General features: G+C 37.2%; 1 protein-coding gene across 2 annotated transcripts in view; it reads right to left on the bottom strand.

Moving 5' to 3' along the window:
• Window positions 1-22951, bottom strand: part of Mrpl1 (mitochondrial ribosomal protein L1) — a 57975-nt gene that overhangs the window by 19665 nt on the left and 15359 nt on the right. For both annotated transcript variants that reach the window (XM_060380976.1, XM_021649215.2), the window contains 5 exons: window positions 20649-20907; window positions 18222-18302; window positions 16952-17023; window positions 12743-12854; window positions 5074-5180 (listed from right to left, as the gene is read on the bottom strand). In XM_060380976.1, the coding sequence (XP_060236959.1) occupies window positions 5074-5180; window positions 12743-12854; window positions 16952-17023; window positions 18222-18302; window positions 20649-20907 (631 nt within the window). The remainder of the gene's footprint in view (window positions 1-5073; window positions 5181-12742; window positions 12855-16951; window positions 17024-18221; window positions 18303-20648; window positions 20908-22951) is intronic.

The raw sequence follows: 22951 nt of genomic DNA, 5'->3' as shown, positions 1-22951 counted from the left end.
GGTTGATGTTGATTTGTTGCAGACAAATATCCAACTGTATTGGTGAGTTTTCATGAGAAAAGTTGGTTTATCCACTCAAAGTGTTTTTAATTAGCTGAAAATCAGTTGTTCAAACACTTCTATCTTTTTTTGATTCACTATTCTTTCCATTGTTTTTTTTTAACATCAGTATCATAATGCCAAAAGAGCTTTATCAGTATATTTGATTTGTTTATTATTCGAGGCATTATCATTCTGCAGTGTGGCTGGCCTGAAGCTCACAGAGATCCACAGGCGTCGACCTCTAGAACGCTGGGATAAAAGAAACGTGCCATCACGACCAACAATTTTTATAAATCTTCAACTTTGTTATTATTCCAAGCTGCTCTGACTATTTTAGGTTCTTTGTATGTCTGTGTGTACACGTGTGAAGCAGGTGATATGTATGACCATGTACATGCAAGCTGTGTGCATGCATATGGAGGGCAGAAGTTGATACTGGGTGGCTTCCTCAATCACTCTCCATCTTATTTTGTGAGACAAGATCTCTCCCTAAAAGTAGAACAACCAACAGGCTGATGGGCCAGCAAGCTCTAGGGATCATGTCTCTGCTTCCAAAGCGCTGGGGGAAGAGCTGCATGGAGCCATGTCTGACCTTTTGTGTGCATGCTGGGGATCCAAGCTCAGGTCCTTGTGCTGGGCAGCAAGCATTCTACCAACTGAGCCACCTCCCCAGTCTCAGTCCTCTGTATGTCTATATGAGTTCTGAGCCACTTAACTAGAATTCAAAAATCTAACTGGGACTTTCAGAGTGCAACCAGTCAAGCAAGCTTATCTTCAGTAGACCTAGTACTGCAAATCATTCTACAATTGCACAGAGTACATCTCACCATTTATTTCATCCTTGATTTCTCTCAACTGTATTTTCGATGTTTTCAATATATGGACTGCTCATATCTTTAGATCCATTCAGTATATGGATTTATTTGTCAGTACTTCTTTTGATATTATAAATCAAATTCTATATTTAAAAATTTTAATTTGGAATTTTACTGTTATACAGAAACACAGTTGAGTTTTATACCTTAAACTTGTATCTCCAACCATATATAACTACTTTCTTTGGTTTACTAGTTAAATCAATTATCTGTGAATAACAAGTGGCACTTTCTACTCTAGGCAACTTTAACTCTGCTCCTTGCCTTACTAAATTGTGTAAAATCAGCAATATTCAACGCTGATGAATGTTGAACAAAAGCAAATCTCAGGAAGAAAGCAGGATACAGTTGTTAACCACTAAGCCTGATGTTGGTTTTTCTGAGATATCCTTTATGAAATTAAGGACACTGGGGTCAGTGTTAGGACCTGAGTTTGTATTTCAGTACCCAAATGGGACAGCTTATAACTGCCTGCCATTCCATACGAGGAGATCTGATGCCGCCAGCTTCTGCAGGCCCCTGCATTCATATGCACATACCCCTTCTCACATACAATTAAGAATAGAATCATTTAAAAAACTTAAAGAAAATTAAGGGCACTGACTTTGTCATGGGGGGATCCTGGGACTGAACACAGGACACTGTGTGTGGTAAGCATGCACTCTGCCACCAAGTGGCATGCTGCATTCCAGCTGACTCTATCCCTGCTATGCGGAGATGTTTTAACAGCATTTTCATTCTAGATTCTATGAAAATGACTTTTGGGTTTCAGTTCATTAATATAGTGAATTATAATAACTATTAAATGTTAATCCAACCTTGAATTCCTACAATAATTATTTGGTCACTGCACTTTAAACAGAGTTAGTCCCCAGCAGAATCCCTGTTGAAATCTGAATGCCCTATGGCAGTGTGGGGTAGTGGTTCCCATGAAGTTACTAGGTTAAGAGGAGTGGATTCATTCTCCAGACAACATGCTGCTTTTCGGCAAGGCACCTTCTCATGCCTTGCCTCTTCAGCACAGCTTGCATACTCTTCCATTCTTCTGGTATGACATGATGTGGCATGAGGTTCTCCCCATATAAGAACTCCATATACTTGTACTCTGCCACCTCCAGAATCACATGCTGACAAAAAAAAATCTCTACTTTTTGTATATCACCCAGTCTCAGGCATTCTATTACAGCAATAGAAAATGGACACAGGCAACTTAAATATTTGTTAGAAGTGAGTTACATTTTTTTATGTTTATCTTCATAAACTGTATTACACTATGGTTTTCCTTCTGTAGTTTTGATTTCAAGATACTTCTCACTGTTTTAGGTGGGAAGGTAAATCATGTCTGTTACTCCACCTTAGCCAAAAGTATCTGCTCCATGGTTATTGTTACTGTCACATCTACTCCTTCCTAGCCAGGCAGTAGTAACCATTATTATCATTCTACAGGAAGTAGGGGAAACAGAACACAAGAAGAAACAGTTCTAGTGTTTCAAAAAGCATGAAATTAGATTTGAACAACAACTATAGGAATCTAACTCCACTAATTTTCCACTATAGCAAAGTGGAAATACTTCAGTAGTATTTAGCAAATTTTCTTTAAAAACATAAATATCTTTTTAAAAATCATGACAGAGAGTTTGCAAAAGAGTTACATAGTATGATCAGGGTCCATATTTTAATCACTATGGTATCCTAAAGAAAAAAAAAAGAGACACTATGGTTTCTTACACTTTAGGACTTATTGAACTATTAACTATAGAATATATTGAAAATATACCTTAAGAAAAAGCAGATTTAATCCAGCTAGGAAGAGTTTTATAATGGTATTCTATGATCCTCAAAGACAAAATAATAACAGCAGTGATAGATGTTATTGTTTTAAAATTGTAGCTAACCCATAAAAATACACTGTGAAATATTCATTACAATCCTATATAACAGTGACATTGGGAACACAACATTGAGAAACTTGCCTACAGTCTACCACTCCTTACATAGAACAACAGCTATCAAAGAAGTCTGTACAGATTCAGGAGAATCTCTGGGGTTTTGGGTTTGGGCTTTTGTCTGTTTGGGTTTAGATTATAATACTGTCAACCTTAAGAAACAAGAAGCTCTGCCAAGGGCCTTTGGGAACAAGGACATTTCAACATCAGAGTCTGGTAGCGCTCAGGCCAAATAAATGAGGGCACTGTGACAAGCGGGACTTATCTCCAGCTGCAGAGATCTGCTCTGCTTCCTTTCCAAGGAGCGTGTTCCCATTGTAAAACTAGTAGAGCGCTTTGTCTAGATCTCTGATAATCTACAGCTGACGTGGTTCAGTTGGACTACCAACTACTGGCTATGATGTGAAATTGTTTTGTGATATAAAACAAGTGAGAGAAAAAAAACTTAACAGCTACTTGAATATTTTTAACCGTGAGCAGAGTACTGAGCCTACATGCCTCAAGACATTGCAAAGGTTCAAATAGCTACCTATTTCCCTCAATTAAGGCTATGAGACCTTGAAAGTTTTCAACCTTACAGCCTTCTGAACGTTAATCTATAAAATGACAGTGATGGTTATACCTCATCTGTGCTTGAGTTCCATCTGATACACAGACAACACAACTCCTGCGGTTGAGGCTCAAGAAAAATCATGGGAGACACAGTGAAAGGTTGTAAGAGGCAGAGGAATGGGAAGTTTGCTGTGAAATTATGTCTCCTAGAAATGTCAGAGAAGCTACACCCATGAAATCTCACCAACATAGCTGCCTAAACACGACCTGAAAAGGATGACATCATTAGACATGCTAGTGTGGAACGGGAAAAGCTCATGAGACCCTCAGCACTGTACAAAGAACTCTACACAATGAATGCTGAGTGTGGGAGAAATAGTCTTCCCCAGAGAAGAGCACACCAACTGATTAGTCAATAACCAACTGGTCAGCCCTGAAAGCATACATACAAGTAACAGCGTGCAGACTGAGCAGCTTATATTTATATATTTAGGAATATATACACATGCATGCGCACACACAACATGCGCACACACACACCAATTAAAGAGAAAGAGGTCATGAATTTGGAAGAGAGCAGGGAGGTGGAAGAGCATGAAGGAGGAAAGATAAGGGAGAAATATGAAATTATAACCTCAAAAAATTGAAAAATTATTAAAAATAAAACTCATCAAAAAGATTTAACAAACAATCATTTAGAATAGCACCAGACATTCAGAAGGCCTTATTTAAGTCTTGTTTTCAATAATTTACTATTATTCCTATAGTTATAAATAGGGAAAACTACATAAACAGGCACATTTGGAGATTCTTCAGTCCAAAGAACAGTTGCAAATAACATAATAACTTTAATGTTACACAATGCTTATTCATTTAAAAACATAGATCTAAGGCTGGTATGGTGGCACACGCCTATAATCCAAGCACTTAGGAAGGCAGAGGCAGGTGGATAGCTGTAAGTTTGAGGCCAGCCTGGTCTACAAAGCAAATCCAAGACAGCCAGGGTTACACAGAGAAACCTTGTCTTGAAAAAAACAACAACAAAGAAAAAACAAACACTATGTGTTTTGAAAAAAACAACAACAAAGAAAAAACAAAACAAAACACATAGTTCTATAATTCTAACACACCTATATTAATGTCCTAAAATGGTATTAGAAACTGACATCAACCATCTTCTATGAGTATATAAGTAACTTGTAAAACACCAAAAGAAATAATCAGACACAATTCATTGAAATGAAGCAAATTAACCCTTTATATAGTATTAAATATATTATGTGCTCAGCAATATGCAATGTTCTTCATGGAATCTAAGCCTTACAACTCTTAGAAATCTTAAAATATTAAATGATAAAAAACTTGTATGTTAGAATAGATAAAGCAAAATGCAAGTAAATGCCATTGCATGGAACATAACACAGGAAGAATTCTCTAACAACTTTTATTTCACATTCATTGTGTGTGTGTGTTGTGTATATACACATAAACGTATGTGCATGCCCTTGTGCTACAGCATGCTCTGGAAGCCAGACATGGCTTGCAGCAGATTCTCCCTGGAAGGAAGATGCTCAAGTGGCACTAAACTTGGTAAGCTCCCCGTATGTGTGTATGTGACGCTGGAACATCTGAACAAAAGAGACGTAGCTATAACTTACTGTTGCTATTTTGGTGCTGAGGAAGTTCTGCCTTTCTTCATCTACCATAATTGCAAGTCCAGTCTTAAATAATTCAAGCATTTTGGGGATGTCATGACCAATGGCATCTGGTTAGAAAAATCAGAAAAATCCAAAATTATTACATTAGGTTAAACAAGTAGCAAAAATTAATGACTGAAATAAACACGAACCCCATGTAAAGAAACAGAGAATAAGCTGTGCAGACAGATGTTTTTGTAGTCGCTTGGGCCCGGTTTCTAATTCATGGCCTTGGGTGCTCTTCTCCCACTGGATATGGATGAGACCTGCAACTTGCCTTCTAACCAAGAGACAGAATGATATGCACTTAAGGCTGCATCACATAGCACTACAAGCCTGTCTCAGAGGATACGCTTCCTTATTGGCCTTGAAGAAGCTACAAGACTTGTGTGCTAACATGTAGAGAGCACGATAGAGCAAGGGACTCCAAATCCAGCAAGAATAAATGGAAGCTTCGGTCCAGCAAAGAATAGACCTCTGCCAATAACCAAGTGAGTCTGAAAGGGGAGAACAAACTCCACAGAGGTATCTAGTGACCTTTACACATGCACACATGCCTCCCTTCTGTCATGCATGCACACACATACACACACACAATTAAAAAAGTTTTATTATCACTGTTAATGTTAAAGCATACCATTATTATCTTGAAATTTTAACTTTTTATAGGAAAAGTAAGGTCATTTCATACCACATATTCTAATCCAGGTTTCTCCTCCCTCATCTGTTGCCAGATCCTTCCCACCTCCCCACCCTTCCAACTCCACCCCCACCCTCTCTCTCTCTCTCAATATCTCTCTTTTAAGAAAATAGGCAAATATAATAGACAATGATTTAAAAAATGACTAACAAACAAAAAAGAAACTACAAAAAAAGCAGGAGAAATACACACATGCAGATACACACAGAGAGACATATGTATATAAACACAGAGAGACAAATACACACATGCACACACAGAGGTATGCACATAGTTATACACCTACAGACATACAAACCATAAAAACTCAGAATTGGAAACCATAGCATACAATCAAAAGACCAGTACAGTTGAAGAAGAAGGAAAAGAAGAAGAGAAGGAGGAGAAGAAGAAGAAAGAAGAAGAAAAGCCCAAAGTAGTATGAGACAAAAAAAAAAATCTGTAAAAATACCCATGAGCTCATTTCACTGCTGGGTCTTGGGCCTGCCCTGAAGTGGTTTGTAGAACAAGTGTGACTCCTTGGAGAAACTGTTTCTTCCTCTTGGAGAGTCTGTTAATTGAAGGTAGCTTCTGGGTTGGGGGTGGGGCTCATATCTACTTTGACCTCTCAGTACTGGGACCCCATCTGGTTTGGATCCGTACAGGCCTTATGCAGGCTGCCACAGTACCTGTGAGTTCATGTGTGTCAGTTCTTTCATGTCTGGAAGGCACTGTTTTGTTGGTATCATGCATCCCCTAGGTCTCTTCAGATCTTTCTGCCTCCTCTTCTGCATAATTCCCTGAACCCTGAGTGGGGAGATTTGATGGAGACATCCTGTTTAGGACTGAGTGCTCCAAGGTCCCTCACCCTCTGCACACTGTCCAGCTGTGGGTCTCTGTATTTGTATCTGTCTGCTGCAGAAGGAGGTGTCTCTGATAATGGCTGAGTGAGACACTGATCCATGAGTAGGGCAGAATGCTGTGAAGAGTCATTTTATTCCTCCTTTAATTCTTTCTGATTCTGTTTCATATATCTTGGGGCACTGTTTATAAATGAGAATGTACCTTTATTATCCAGCTTTTTCTTCATTATCAATTCTCATTTTAAAAATCTAGTTTGTCTGGCATTAACATGGAGACATAGAGAATTAATGACATCCTCTAATTCTTACTTGTTTTCATGGTTTATAATTATCCACAATTTTACTTCAGTCTATGTGTTTAAAGTGTTTCCTCTGCAGACATTGTGCAATTAGCTAGCTTTCTCATTACCACATAAACTGCCGTTTGGTAGGAGTATGTAGTCCATTTCCAAATTTCGAAACATGTATCTCAAATTAGAAATTTATGTGTTTTCTACTATCTCATCATGTTTGTTCTTCTGTCCCTCTTATATAACCATTTTTTCTTTTAAAACAAACAAACAAACAAAATCAGGTTTCTTTTATTCCACTATTTAGATTTACGTGCCTTTTAAAGATGCTCTGGCGACTACAATAATCACCTTTTTAAAATCATAAGCTACTTCATGTTAGACATGTACCAGCTAATATTTCTTCCTATGCCATCTTTACTTTGTGATGATTGTCATACTAACACCTGGATGACTTCCTGTAGATTTGTCTTTAAAACAGTATACACTATGCTACTTATGACCAAAATTAGAGAATCATTCCAGATGTTTACACTTCAGTTATTCTTGTTGATTCTACCTCTTCACCATCCCTCAATAACCTTCTTCTGTCTTCACTGCCATTGCAAAATTTACTTTCCTCTTGTATCTGGACTAATACAACAGCCTTTGCAATGTTCTCCATTGACGTTTCTACATTCCCACATGTCTGCCCATGACTTACATACCCCCAGAGTAATCATCCAATAAGAAAACCATAGCTCATGGTTCTGAACATGGTTTTCAATGGCTCCCATCTACCAAGAGGATAAAATCTAATCTCTGTGGAATAGCACAAAAGGCCCCCTCTGCCTGGCCCACTGCTTATCACTGTCTAACCCCATTAACCACACTAACTGATTATAGGCCACATCCACGACAGAAAGCAGCTTAGAACTTCCTGAATACACTCACTCTTGCTTGACTTTTTTATGTTAATGAAGCTATTTCTTCTGTCTAGATTGTAGTCCATATGTTATGAAAGCAAACACCTATTCACGATTAACCTCTCTACTGTTATCTTCTTAACATGCACATAGTTTGATAATGAGAAGTAGTTACCATAAATATGTTGCATATTTCCCAATACCCAGGGTACTTTAAGGCTTAAGTTTAATAATTTGTTTTCATTTTATGTGCGTTAGTGTTTTGCCTACATGTGTGTCTGTTACATCCCCTGGAACTGGAGTTAAAGACAGTTGTGAGCTGCTATGTGGTTGCTGGGAATTGAACCCAAGCCCTCTGGAAAAACAGCCAGTGCTCTCAATTGCTGAGCCATCTCTCCAGTCAAGGCTTAAGCTTATTCTTCTCTGTCTCTTCTGTCAATATGTATTTTCTTAAAAAATGTGGACTGTCTTTTAATCTTTCAGTAATTATCCATGTATGTAAGAAATGGGCTGTGGTGGTAGAACTGACATGGAAACACACGTAAGTTCCCTTAAAGCAATTCATTTACACTTTTAGGAATCTTACAAAGTTGGTATACACAGTATAAACTTCTAGTATACCCTGTTTGTGCTAAGCTCTGCTTATATTATTGGGCATTTGTTAGCATGAAAGATGTTTTATAGATAAGAATTAATGGGCCTCAGTGATATGTTGCCTCCATTTCCTTGTTGCAAAGTTCATTTAATGTCAGATTAAGGAATAAAGCCAAGCCTGAAAAATGTATGCTCTCTATTACTTAATCTGTTTTTGGCAGGGACAAATATTATCAGGTTACCAGGAATTTGATTTGTTCTAGTGACATACACTTGCTCTCCATTTTCTTTTCTCTGTGTGTTTTACACTCTACTTTCCTCCTAGTCTTTCTCTCCCTTTAATGCTCTGTACTGTTTCTATAGTAAGCACAATTCAGTCTTTCACTTCAGTATATTCTCTCTCTCTCTCTCTCTCTCTCTCTCTTTTTTTCCTCTATCACAGAAAACAAAGAAGCAAGAAATGAAAGAAAGAAAGTTGGAAATAAGCCAGGAAGAAAGGGAGGGAGGGAGTTAGAACTGAGCATGCTTAAGTTTTAGGAAGTTGTGAAAACTAAGAACTGACATTTGAATTTGGGAGAGCACTATTTGAGGTAAGTGTGAAAGAGGCGGTCAAAGTACAAACAATGTTAGGTAAGGAAGTGGAGGCAACAAATTACTGAGGGCCACTAATTTTAAAGACTAGAATAAAAACGAGGAACTAAGATTGTACAAGGGCAGCTCAAACAAACAAAGCACTCCCTGTTTGACGGACAAAGCTGTGTGTGAAGATGTGCTGAAGGTAGTGCTAGTTCTATGACATCAAAGACTTTCACTCCATGTTCAAAGCTGCTACCATATCGTTAGTCATAAACCAGGTGTTCAACTAGCATAAACATAATTATATTTTGAATGCATAAATTATACTTAATCCATGGTTCAGTTGAGTTATTAACTCTGTATGTTCTTTCAACTGAATCCTGCATTAAATGGTCATTAGTTACACTAACATTTGTAGAGTGAAAATGCTGGGACAGACACTATTCTAAGCCGTAAGACAATAGCAACAGAGAAAATTAAAGTAAAATTGTAGGAATTGAACACATACATATTGCAGATAGACCCAAAAAGTAAATAAATCCAAAGACTCAAGAAAGTAAAGAACTCAATGTGTACATATGTGAGAAACAGCACAGCAGGCCCTAGGGCTGAAATAAAGAAAACAATGTTCATATGATTATCTATAACACACTCATAATTAATCTACTATCATAACAGTACCTACTCCTTAAAAATTCGTTCACCTATAGTTTTTAAACTAGTATAGGGAGGCAGACACTTGTTTTTGCATTTTTTCTCATAAACCCTAAAAGTTCAGCTTCAGTAACAGAAGTAATACTTGGAAGCACAGAACATTATTTCAAGACCTAAAGAATCCTTTAAATTCTTATAACTTTTTAGCATGTATGAGTCTTAGTCTGATGCAACCACCTCGTTACAGGAAGCAGGCACTGGCAGTCCTTGGAGCTCACTGCCTAGCCGCCTAGCCAGGCTTGGTGAAAGACCAGGGCTCAAAACATGGACAGTGAATGAGGAAGACACCAGACATCTACCACTGGCTTCCACATGCAAGCACATATATGTACCTACACCTAAATATGCGTACACATGAACACACACTTTACACTAAAGGAAAATGTCCATATTGATGATGAATGAGTTTCACAGAGCTCTTAGAAGAGAGGGGGCAGCAAAATGAAGCCAAATCCCTTTCAAGCAGGTTTTAAATATTTTTCGTAAAAACAAAAAAGTGCTGAGGAAAAAAAAAAGCCCAACAGGAATGTGTAAAAGTGAATTTGCCTATAGTTATAGTTATATAAGAAATGTGCATAATGGATCTAGCCAAGATGGTAACACCCACTGCTGTCAGTAAAACTGAGACAACATGTGAACCAAAGAGCTGCAACAGCTGGTTCTTGCTGGAGCTCCAGAATTTCTATTTTACCTTAATGTGTTTTGTTGGATCTAAAGGGGCTCAAACATTCTGAAACCAGAATCTGAATAATCTCTACAAATGCACAATACAAGCGCCATCTGTCCTCATGAACATCTGGTATGTTCTGTGTGAACATTCTGACAGGCTAATAGTTTGTTTTCATGCTTAAAGAACACAAATGTTTTGCTGGTTTTGCTGAGCAGACCCTGTGTGGGTGAAATAAAATGTTAGAGAAGGGGTGATGTCATTCTTCCAGGTGCCTTGTTAAAGCACACAAGCAGGGGAGAGGGACACACGCACACTACGGACACACACACGGTCAGTGCAAAGTGTGGTTCATTATGAAACTAGAAATAAAGTAAATCCCCCAGATAAGCATAAACACTTTAACAGGAAACTTGCTATTTGGAATAAAGAAGTTATTTGAAAACCTTCCAGCTTAAACAACAACAACAGTAATGCTAATGAAAAGAGAGTGGCAAAGGCAGCAGTTAATGCCCGAGAACCGGCTGGGTGGTACAGCCAAGTGGCAAAGGCGGTCCCGTGAGCCTCACCTTTCACTGGCTCCATTAGTGCCGCTGGCTGCAACTTGACCTTAATTAGAAATAAAAACTGTTTATGCAAAATATTTTCTCTAAGTCTGACTGCAAATCTGTCCTCCCTCCCCTCAGTAATATTCAATTGCAGGCCTGACTTTAAAAAAAAAAAAAAGTGAGCCTGATTCTATAACAACAAAGGCAGCTGCAATAAAAATCTGTATCAAAACTGCCAAGTCTCTGCCTACATCTAATATGAGCTCATATACAGGCTCATAACAAAATCATAGCACAATAAAAGAATCTGAATCAGTTCTAGTTAGATCATGAATACATATCTTAATACGTATGAAGAAATTTAGTTAACCTTTTTTTATTCTTTAAAAGTTTGAAATTAGAAAAAAAGTACAAAACAAATTTTAAAATGCTTATTTCATCTGCAATACCTAATAAAAACAACCCTTATCTGTAGCAGACATCCAGCACCACCTATAACAAACGAACCTATTCTGTGAGTGTGCTCATACTGTGTTCATCAATGACACTTATCAGGAAGTGCCTTCTGTAAAAACTCTTCCTCTCCCCTCAGCCACTCCCTTCCTACGAAGTCACAGAATCTGTCTTTACCACTGTACTCTTCACTCTGTTCTCATCGTACAGAACTGACTTTAAACACTACCCTTAGCCTCTTGTAACTTCAGCTTAAATGGGCTCCCTGCTACCTTTAGTTTCAATCCAAAACAGTATGTCTCATGCCACTCTAGAGAACAAATGGTATCACATCACACTTTACAACATTTAAATGATTCATGCTGAATAGAACATCTATGCTCATTAACTCCTAACTCAAAGACTTCCTCAAAACAGCATCAATCCACCCCAACATCCATTATTTCCATTATTCACTTCTATATCATCGTAGAGGTACCATCCCTACAGCCAAAGGACCTACCCAACATTTCTTGGAGCCAACCTTTCTAGCGTACTTCTCTTCCTGTAGTTAATATATTCTACTTATTTCTCAATCCATGCATCCAATTCTACTGGTAACAGCTTAAATGTCACCTTACTCATGATGCATTGGTTTCACCCCTATATTGTAAATACAACCCCCCCCCCAGCGTATATCCTTAGTACCTTAGAAACTGACCAATTGGGATCATTTTATAACACTTATGGCATTTTATGTAATTACAGTACTTCTTTTACTCTATTTTTGTTGTTAGTGGTATTTTTGTTTGCTTGTTTGTTTTATCAAGACAAGGTTTCTCTGTGCAACAACCCTGGCTGTCCTGGAACTCACTTTGCTGATCAGGCTTGACCTCAAACTCTGAAATCCACTTGCTTCTGCCTCCCAAGTGATGGGATTAAAGGTATGTGCCACTGCTGTCCAGCTTCTTTTACTGTATTTTTCAAGGATATATTCATAAAGAAAAATTCTACTAAGCGGAAATATTTACATAGCCAAGCACTCATTTATATGCATTTACATACAAGCTGAATGCTTTAAATGAGCCTATATATTATATTGTTAAAGAAGTATAAAAGTCGACAAAATGGCATGATGACAATGCTCTTGGTATTACATTTCATTAATGTCAGCTGGATTACAGTACTCTGACAACAATATTAATGCCAAAGAAGAAAATAAAATCTACACATTCTTATATCAGTCTCAAATATCAGGCATGATATTTGGTCTACAAATATGTTAGCAGCATTGCTTTCTTCCAAACAAAATTATAAAGAAAGCTATGAGAACATACTGAAATAATAAAAATTCCCCCTTACTTCTAAAAGTCTTTGGAAACCTGTTATTCAGTTTCTTCTTTAATGGGTTAATCTCAGGCAGTATTTCTGGAACAGCTACATAATAGTCTGCAACAACCTCCTCATTCAAGATCTGAAAACCAGAGGAAAAAACAAGAAACAACTTTAACTTTTTGAACATAAGTAATTTCATTATGAATTTTTCTTCAAACACAGAATTATACAAATAAAGTTACCAGTTATGAAAAAAATCAGAAGGAAATATTTTAATGAAAAACATTAAAATATAACAGTTTGTTATATTTTAAAAATAGATATATGTATTTTTAAACAAAATTAATGGCTTTAATTTTACTGTGAGATTATGCTAGGCAAAATGAAGTTACAAGCTGGAACACCATATTGATATGGGGCCAACTCACACAAACTTCCCAAAGCAGCATTCCTGTCTATTAAATGTAAAAAGAAGTAAACATTTCTCAAAAGATCACATGCAAAGGTAATAGCTCCTAGTTGCCAAACTCACTAGCAACCATTAACTTTCTAAATTAACTTTCTAAATTTAGTACATCAAAAGACTGAATTTATCACTATTTGCACAAATTTATCATTATTTGAGTTAAAATTCTCCTCCTTACTAATAACTAAAACCAAAAGGCGAGAGGACAAAGATAAGTTCTCTTACAGTTTATCAGACATACCGTAATTCCATTCTCAGAACAAGAGGCTTTACAGAATAATCAGGCTTTACAGAATTTGTTGATAAACCCAGGCTGACACCCAAAATAAATATTATACCACTATACTATACTCCACTTAAAAATTTAATTAATAACTTTTTTCTTTGTTTGTTTTTGAGACAGATTTCTCTGTGTAGCCTTGATTGTCCTAGACTTTGCTTTGCAGACCAGGCTGGCTTAGAACTCACAGTGATCCACTTGCCTCTGCCACCACACTTGACTTAATTTAATAACTTTTAAAAGAAAATATTGCCAGGGTACAAATTTTTCACCAGTCATGATTATTTTTACATGAAACCTTACATATCCAAAGCTTTGGTTTGGGTTAATGAATTCAGAAAAAATGAACTCTGGTAAAATTAGGAAATATTCTTGCAATTTTTTTTCTGTTACTAGTGTTTTATTTTAAAATTTCTTCAATCTTCAAATAACACTCTGTGCTCCTCATAAAAATAATGACATGAAGTGTGGAGAACTTATGTGTCGTGAATTCTGGACATATTTTATACAGTTTAATTCATCCAATGTTCACAGCAATCCTACAAGGTGGGAGCTAAAATTAACTATTTCAGATGAGGAACCCAGAGCCTCAGTGAGAAGTCAGCATGCATCTCCGAAGAGAAACAGCACCATTCAAACATAGGTAGTGGGGTTCTAGAACCAGAGTCCCCATCCCCAAGAACAAGGAGGAAAGAAAGACAACTTTGAAATGCTGAAGAATTTTATGTAAGGCTTTCATCAGCAAGCTTCCTAAAACTAATTCTATGACATGTTCCTTTAAGATAAAAACTATCTGTGAATGTTATGCTAAAATTTACCTTAGGAATACATCCTAGAATAACATGAATCTGTACACAGAAATTGCACTTTTACAGACAAGAAAAAAAAAACATTAGTTTCAAATCTCTCTGGGCCAAATATATTGACATTTCAAAATGAAATGAATTTAATAAAGATCTTAGAAATTATGCAGAATCCAGTAAGTATAGGCTACTTTATAATTTCTTTTCAAAAGAAAAATTATCTTTTTTATGAGAATGAGTGTTTTGCTTACAACTATGTCTGTGCACCACAGGCATTCCTGGTGGCCATGGAGATCAGAGGAGATCCTAGGATCCCCTGGAACTGGAGTTACAGAAGGTATGAGCTACCATGTAGGTGCTGAGAACTGAATCTGGGTCCTCTGCTGAACTGTTTCTCCAGCTAAATGCTAAGGAGGACAGGATACTAACTTAAGAAAGCAGGAATGGGGCCTTGAAGTATTACACCGGTCTTAGAACATTTGTCTACCCTGGATAAGGCCCTGAGTTCAACCTCCAGTATTGCTTTAAATAAGTAAATATAAATATACAGAAATGCGCTTGAAAATCTACAGCCATGTTATTACTTAAAAAAAACTGTTTTGACCTTACTCCATAACTTGAATGAATACCTTCTAAAAATGCCATGGAAAGCTTTCAAACATCTGATGGGAAGAACCTCCTGGTTACGATAACTTACCCAAGCAGCACTGCCTCCCCAGCAGTGCACTCACCACTGCTCCTAAAAGAAAACTATGTACCTATAATATTTATATACTGAAAAATCACGATTAGATTTTCTTATTTGAGTTTGTTTCCAGTGTTTCCATTACCAACAGCAGAGCTGAGCAACACCTCCTCCTCCACTGCTTTCTCCTTGAGGAGTAACTTCTGACCACAGAACTGTAGGAGTGGCTGTCACAGCTGTGACACTCTCATGGGGTCAGGGAGGAAGTCGGTGAAAGGCAGCACATGGTTGCTTTTGTTAGTTTTCTGGTGACATTAGTTTTCTGGCTCCAGAAACCAAGCCCTACTCTCAAACTCCCAAGCACCTAAAATATATTTACTCTGATCAATTAAAACATTGCCAGTACTTAAAGAATTAAAATGATATGCCAGAAAGAGCAGGGAACTATACTTAGATTCAGCCAAGAACCTGTGTTAAAGCAAGATCCATTCCTATTTTCTACTAAGCTCACTTTGTAAATTTTACTTAAGATTTTACAAAGACATGTGGGCTTTTCCTCCTGCTGCTGGACTGGCTCAGCAGGTTCAAGGCCAGATCAGGATGTTAAACTAAAGAAGGAAGAACTTCAAAGCGATCCTCAAGGAGGAGCTGAGCTTCAGCTTCCTCAGTCCCCACCTCTGCTTGAGGAGGGTCTCTCCCTCTGTGTGGCCTTGCTGTATGTGTTTCCTCACCCCATAAAAGCTTTTCTCCAACTGCTGATTGTGTCTTTGTCTGTGTTCAAGATTTCTCTGCTGCTAACCGCTGCTGTTAAGATTTTTTTTTCTTTCTTTTATCTTTAACTGGCAAAGAAAAGAACCCAATCAAGACCCCTACATGGTAACAAAACTACTTCCATGTGGGAACAGAATATAGGGGTAACCTAACTCCTGTTAGGTTCCAGGCCCTGATCACTCAAATTTGGCTCCAGGATAAACTATTTCCATTTCCCTTTAACAAGAAATTATAATCACCATCAGACTTAGAACGCTACTCAGCTGCTGTGTTCTTTAAAGGACCAGCAGTGAGTCAAGCAAAAAAAAAAAAAAATCTGGATATTTGGGAGGATAAGTTTTCAAATCAGTTTTCCCAGCTCCCTGCAGCCCATCCCTATCCATAATGTAATTTAACTAACTCATTTGGAAAAGGGACTCAGAAAATGTCCAGGAAAACCTTTTGTGAGTTTAGAAATAGCTCTTCCTACCTCTTAAAAAAAAATTTTCTATTTTCTTTAAAAAGGCTCCTTAGGCCCTCACTGAAAGTGGGCTACTTCCTCGCTGCTCAGCTCCCCTGCTAAGTCAGCTTGCTACTTCAAGCTGACTGTGGAGGAAATGTTCAGAGGAAATACCATACAACGGAGATTCAATACCAACTAAATGATACTTTCACTCCCAGATTGAAAGATTGGTTTTTAAAACATGAATGAAATATTCACGTGTACTAATATTTGGATTTCATTTTAAATTTCACATTCAAAACTTGAGTAATACTGGCCTTTGGGTTTTATTCACAAAACTTTCATAACAACAGCAAACTTCAAACAAATGCAAGAGTGAAATAATCATTGATTTAAAGTAAGGATGGCTTTTTCTTAGATTTGAAACTAAAGAAAGCACAAAAAAAATTCCTGTTTTTACAAAGCCTACTAACTGACTTGGAGACGATATAACCCTAATGATCATGTGCAAATGTAATAAATTAATGTATAGGGCTAAGAGATGGCTCAGCAGTTAAGAATACTGGTTGCTCTTCCAGGGGACCTGGACTCAATTCCCAGCACCCACATGGCAGCTCATGTGGGTATATAACTCTGGTCCCAGGATATCCCACTCCTTCTTCTGACCTCCAAGGGCACCATGTACACGCATAAGACACAAAACACACATAACATGAAAGAAAAAAGATAATTACTGGATAGCCGAGCTATCAGTACAATCTGTATAACCAATGAACATAAACACAGTACCTTCTTAACCAGATCCGCTCCTCCTGCATAAGCAGCTCCATTTTCTTCAGCTATTTTAATCTCTGATGCATCCTACCAAAGCACAAGTTTGAACATTAACAAATTCATTATACTATCAATATCTGTCAGAAATATCAATTCAAAACTGAAATTGTTTTTATTTTTAATTGAAAAATACACCAATTTTCAATTATATGCATCAGATACATTATATTCTAGAAGAAAGACTTCAGTTTATACTTCAACGTGAGTAGGAGTACTTGACTGACAGAAGAAATCTTGATGCCCTATAAAGAACGTAGTAAGTGCTGGGAGTGGTGGCATACACCTTTAATCCCAGTACTCAAGAGGCAGAGGTAGGAGGATCTCTCTGAGTTCAGGGTCAGCTTAGTCTATGTAGAAAATTCCAAAACAGATAGGACTATGTAAAGAAACCCTGTCTCAATAAACAAACGCAGCCTAGCATGTGACAAGCAGCTGGGTCTACCAATATATACACATTCCAAAAGTAAAAACTCAAAATATGGTTAGTTATACTAACTTACATTTTATATAACTGATGCGAGAGGAAAACTTTTAATTTAAGAAGTAAAAAAACCTAAAATTTAGCCATGCCTCAAAACTTCAAATGAAAACCAGTATTTTGATTTTCCTTCCTTATGCCCCATTTCTATCATTTTGTTTTCTGGGAATATATTTCACTCCCTTAGTTACTGCAACACTGTGGTACTCCAACAACTATAATTCCCATGTACTGGAAAGAACACGGCTTCTTCCTCCAGAGGAAAGCAGAGATTTTAACAGTCTCAGATATAAAATTCACATGGTAAAGAAGGGGAAACTAAGCAAATGCATTAGCACATTATAAACAAATGTCAACAACTCAGAAGTCCGCCAATCTAGACTCCATGCCAGCCATGCTGTCTCTAAGAGCAGGCATTTGTTTAAACTGTGCTCTTGGAGACTCACAGCACTGTGTAAAACAATCCTTGTCTTCTGAGAGTGTGAGTAGGAGGCTGGAGACCCATGATCCAGCCCACATCTCCCTTCAGTTCTTAGGAACAATACTACTGGGACGGGTGGCAATGACAGCAGGAAAGTTTGTGCATCTCTTTCTCAGACTAGTAGGACAAGTGCAAATAAGTGAACTTCTTTGAACTTTAAAAGACTGGTGTGAATTCTGAATTTTTCTCTAATAATATTCTATTACTCTCTTTATTGACTAGTATAATTTCTTAAAATTTGTAAAATTGTTGACAAAGTTACCTACCCCTGTAAATACAGCAACTTTGTTCTCAGAAGCAAAAGGGTACGGCAAACTAGCAACGGTAGAAAATGGCTCCAGTTTTTTCTAAACATACAAAGGAGAAAAACAATTACAAACAGTTCATCTTTGTGCTACTTTCTGGATTCTATAAAAAACAGAACTGACATGTTTTTAATTTTTGGTTGGGTGGCTCATTAGCTGGATAGAGAGGGCCTTTCTGCCAGCCTCAAAATCAAGATCCTCCTGCCTCAGCTTCCTGAGCACTGGAAATATGGGAATGCAACACCATACTCAACTCTTCCTTCTAATTCTTTCAATCTACAATAGGGTCTCCCATTTATGCCAAACTATTCTCTGATTATAATTTAAAGCTCAAGAGATTATTTTTATAAATATATAAGAATCTAAATCTCTCTCCTCAGCTCCACACCCCACTGCATGTGGTTTTCTGTCTAAATCATTTATCAGTTTGTCAAATGTTGCGATATATATTCATACTGCATCTCCCTAGCACCTAGTGCAACAGTTTCCATTTCCTGGGTGTCAACAGATGGATACTACCTTGAATTAAAAATTTAAACGTAATTTTCAGATTCAAGGAATATGATGAAAATAGCTAGATTTCCTAAACAAAGAGAATATCCAACTGATCTGTTCAGTAGCTCACCCTTAATGTGCTCCACAGCTCTAGGCAACTCTACAACAGAATGCCAAGACTGAAAGGGTCTTCTCAATGGCTCTATTTTAGTGAAATAGAGGTCCCCATCCCTTTCAGATATATTTGGGGAGTGAGTTGAAAAATCCAAAATAAACAATGCATCATTTAACACTCACAAGCACAAATCCCCTAAGACCTCAGAATTAATCTCTTCAGCTTGTGGTGAAGGACCTGCCTAGAACTGAGGATCAGAGCTCTAAGGGAGATTTATATGAAAAAGGCCTCCAGGCCTCCACAGGCTTGGCAGATGAGAAAAGGGACAGCTCCTCTGATAAAACTGATTAAAAGATTATATTTTTAGAAAAGTGTTTTTCCGAGTAGCAGCTGCTTCCTAGGAATTTTTAAGACCAGAAGGCGTAAATTCTTAAGTACCCTTTATATTAGACATCAACTTAGTTTTGTTGATTGTCATTCCTTTTCTATTAACATGTCAAAACTGATGTAAGGTTTCCAATGGTAAACAACCACTATCCTAGCATTCCCTGGAGAGTACTGACTCCCTATGCAAATATTTGATGAGAAGCATTCACAACAAGTATAGACTGCTTGCCTACAGTGCTCAAGGCCCTGGGCTCAGTTCCCAGCACAGAGGCAATAAAAACAGAGCAAACCTAAGACAAAACCACATCACTAGTACCATTGTTTATAAGGAAATTCTATATTTAAAAATGATGTCTGAGGCCCTACAAGACACTGCTATGAACTACATTAATGACTGAGAACTTCCAGAGATTACTAGAGATTTAAATGAAAAAGTAAATACAAAGTACCATTAAATAAAGTGGCTGGCCTACAAAAAGTTTCCAGTAATGTTGATTATTATTAAGCACCTATTAAGCTTTATATATATTACTATATTTAATCTTGAACGGAGCTATATGTCTTTATAATAAAGGAGAGCATGTGACAATGAAATCCAAGGCAAGAAGCCCAACTCCCCAGCATGCTTTCAACATATTTCCTACTTGGGAAGTAACATATTTTCATGCTAAAATAGAAAGACCACCAATTTTCTAAAGATTATTGAAAGGGAACTTTTAGCCAGGTGATGGTGGTGCATGCCTCTCATCCTAGCACTCAGGAGGCAGAGGCAGGCAGATCCAATCCAGCCTGATCTACAGAGAAAATTCCAGGACAGCCAGGCTACACAGAGAAACCGTGACTCAGAAAACCAAAGGGAGAGGGTAGATCTTTAAATTTTACTTATAAATCAGCTTACAAAGGGCAGGTTTCCTTACGGCTTTCTGACACAGCCTTAGTTTTGGTTGTTCTTCTCCACTCACCCAACTTTCCCCTTCACTGACCTCATCTTTGTGTAAACTACTGTTCTCAATCTTCCTAGTGTTGCAACCCTTTTATATAGGTTCCTCATATTGTGGTGAACCATAAAAATCACTTTTGTTGCTACTTCATAACTGTAATTGTATTACTGTTATGAATTGTAATGTAAGTATCTGTGTTTTCCAATGGTTCCTAGTCAGCTCCTGTGAACAGGTCATTCAACACCAAAGGGGTCACGACCCACAGGTTGAAAACCTGGTAAAAAAACAAAAAAAACAAAACAAAACAAAACAAAAAAAAAACCTTTTCAACCCTAGTATCCATACTTCAATTTTCAAATCCATGTGTCCTCTATCCCTCCTCTACCTAAAACTTTAAAAATTAAAAACATCAATCCATGTATCTACTTTAATAAGCAAAAGTCTACATACCTTTTTCCCCAATGACATATCTAATGTTAAATCAAGATAAACACCTTGCTTTGGATTGGTAAAGTCCAGAACTTGGTATTTCTTAAGTAGGTGAATAGCTTTCTCCACTTCATAGATCCGCCTCGGGAATAAGCGTTTTAAGTAGACATCATCTTCAGGTTCATTTTCCATGTAGGTATATGACTTTATTTTCTCTATTTCATCTGTTTTTTCATCTGTTGTATTTTCATTGGCATCTTTTTTCTTTTTCCTTGCAGGCCTCAAAACAAGATACATTAAGGCAATTACATCAGAATGTATTCAAGGAGACCTTTCTAAAGCCGATTTACATAAGACAGAAACTAACAGAAGACCATTTAACTCAAAAGCACCCCTGGTTTTACAGTTTCTCTAACTCAACAAATATCAATGCTTTTGTACTATTTCCAATCAGTACAAGGTGAATGAAGCAGTGTTGCTATTCTCCAAAAGTTTACAAAGGAGCAAAAGGAAATACACATGTAAAGAAATAGTTTCAACATAACATACTATTATAGATACTTAGCAGGCTCTTCTGAAGACCATTAATCCAGCCTAGGAAGTTTGGGAAGAATTGTCAAAGACAAGACTGAATGATAAGAACAATAATCTTGATATACACCTAAAAGAATTGTTCATACATGCCGGGCATGATGGCACACGCCTGTAGTCCCAGCACTCAGGAGGCAGAGGCAAGCAAACCTCTGTGAGTTCAAGACTAGCCTGGTCTACAGAGCTAGTTCTAGGACAGCCAGGACTACACAGAGAAACTTTGTCTCAAACAGACAAACAACAACAAAGAATTATCCATAAGCAAACTGGTACACAAATATTCCTAGTGGCACCATTTATAACACCCCAAAGGTAGAAGTAACAAAATATGATATTACACTATGATGGGGTGTTCTATTTATTTTTGTGTTTCAATTTCGCTTTCACACAAATATGCCACTATATTTTCCATTTAGTCAGCATCTTCCTACACTGCTGTTACTCCTCTTTGCCCCTTTGCTGGTCCCCATTCCTCCTGCAGTCTTTTTTCCCCAAATATAATATTTTCATTAATTATTTGGGAATTTCATACATACTGAGCACACTTGCTTCCCATTCCTCCCAGGTCCACCCTCTCACCCTTGTGCCCTCTCCCAGATAGATAGATAGATAGATAGATAGATAGATAGATAGATAAATAGATAAATAAGTCCAATTTGTGTTGCCCTTATACTTACTGGAGCATGGTCAAACTCCCAACGGCCAGCCCCTCCCCACAAAAAAAGCCATCAATTTTCTGTTCTCATGTGACATGCGCTCTATTGCCCTCTCTTTCATACAATCACCTCCAGTTCCATCATTTTCCTGTAGATGTCATGTTACCTATTTTTATGGTAGAAAAATATTCCACTGTGGATATGTACATTTTGTTTTATGCATTCATCTATTGATAAGACATGCAGGCTGATGTTACAGCTTATCTACAGTGAAATAGTACAGCATAAACACAGACACATACACAAATCTCTAGTGTGCAGATTTAAGATCCCTTTGGGTAAATACTCAGGAGCAGTATAGATGGGTCTATTAGAAGACATTTAAATTTTTTATTATATTTTTTAATATAATAAATATTATATTAATATATGTGTGTTGGTGTGCATGCATGGAAGTCAGAGAAAAACTTTTGGTAGCTGGTTCTTTCTACCAAATGGATTCCAGGAACTCCAGTTGTCAGACTTCACAGCAGGGACCTTTACCCACTGTCAGTCCTCAAAGCAGTTTTAACTTGCACTCTCCTAATGGCTAAGAATGCTGAACATTTTTTTCAAGTATTGGCCATTTATATTTCTTTTGAAAACTGTCTACTCAATTCATTAGCCCACTTACTGACTGTATGATCTTTTTGTGTGCTTTATTTTTTAGAATTCTTTACATATTCTAAATATTGATTTCCTTGTCTGATACATAGCTGATTTTTTTTTTACCCTATTAGAATAGGCTGTCTTTCACTCTGATTTTTTTTCTCCTTTGTAATATACACAAAGTTTTTAAATTTCATGTAACCCTGTTTGTCAGTTCCTGGATTGATTTCCTATGTATGCTACTGGAGTCCTTTCCAGAAAGTTCTTGTCTATATATTGAGGTATATAATAGACTATTAATCAACAACACAAAGAACAAAGTACCTGATCAATGCGACATGTATTAACCTTAAAACCATTATACATATACATCAACAGTATGAAGTTTCTTTGTTATATAGTGAGAGAAAACAGTCACAAAACAATACA

Source organism: Meriones unguiculatus, chromosome 3 (assembly GCF_030254825.1).
Source record: "Meriones unguiculatus strain TT.TT164.6M chromosome 3, Bangor_MerUng_6.1, whole genome shotgun sequence".
Taxonomy (NCBI): domain Eukaryota; kingdom Metazoa; phylum Chordata; class Mammalia; order Rodentia; family Muridae; genus Meriones; species Meriones unguiculatus.
The sequence above is the reverse complement of the archived record's forward strand: the minus strand, read 5'-3'. Positions and strand labels throughout refer to the sequence as shown.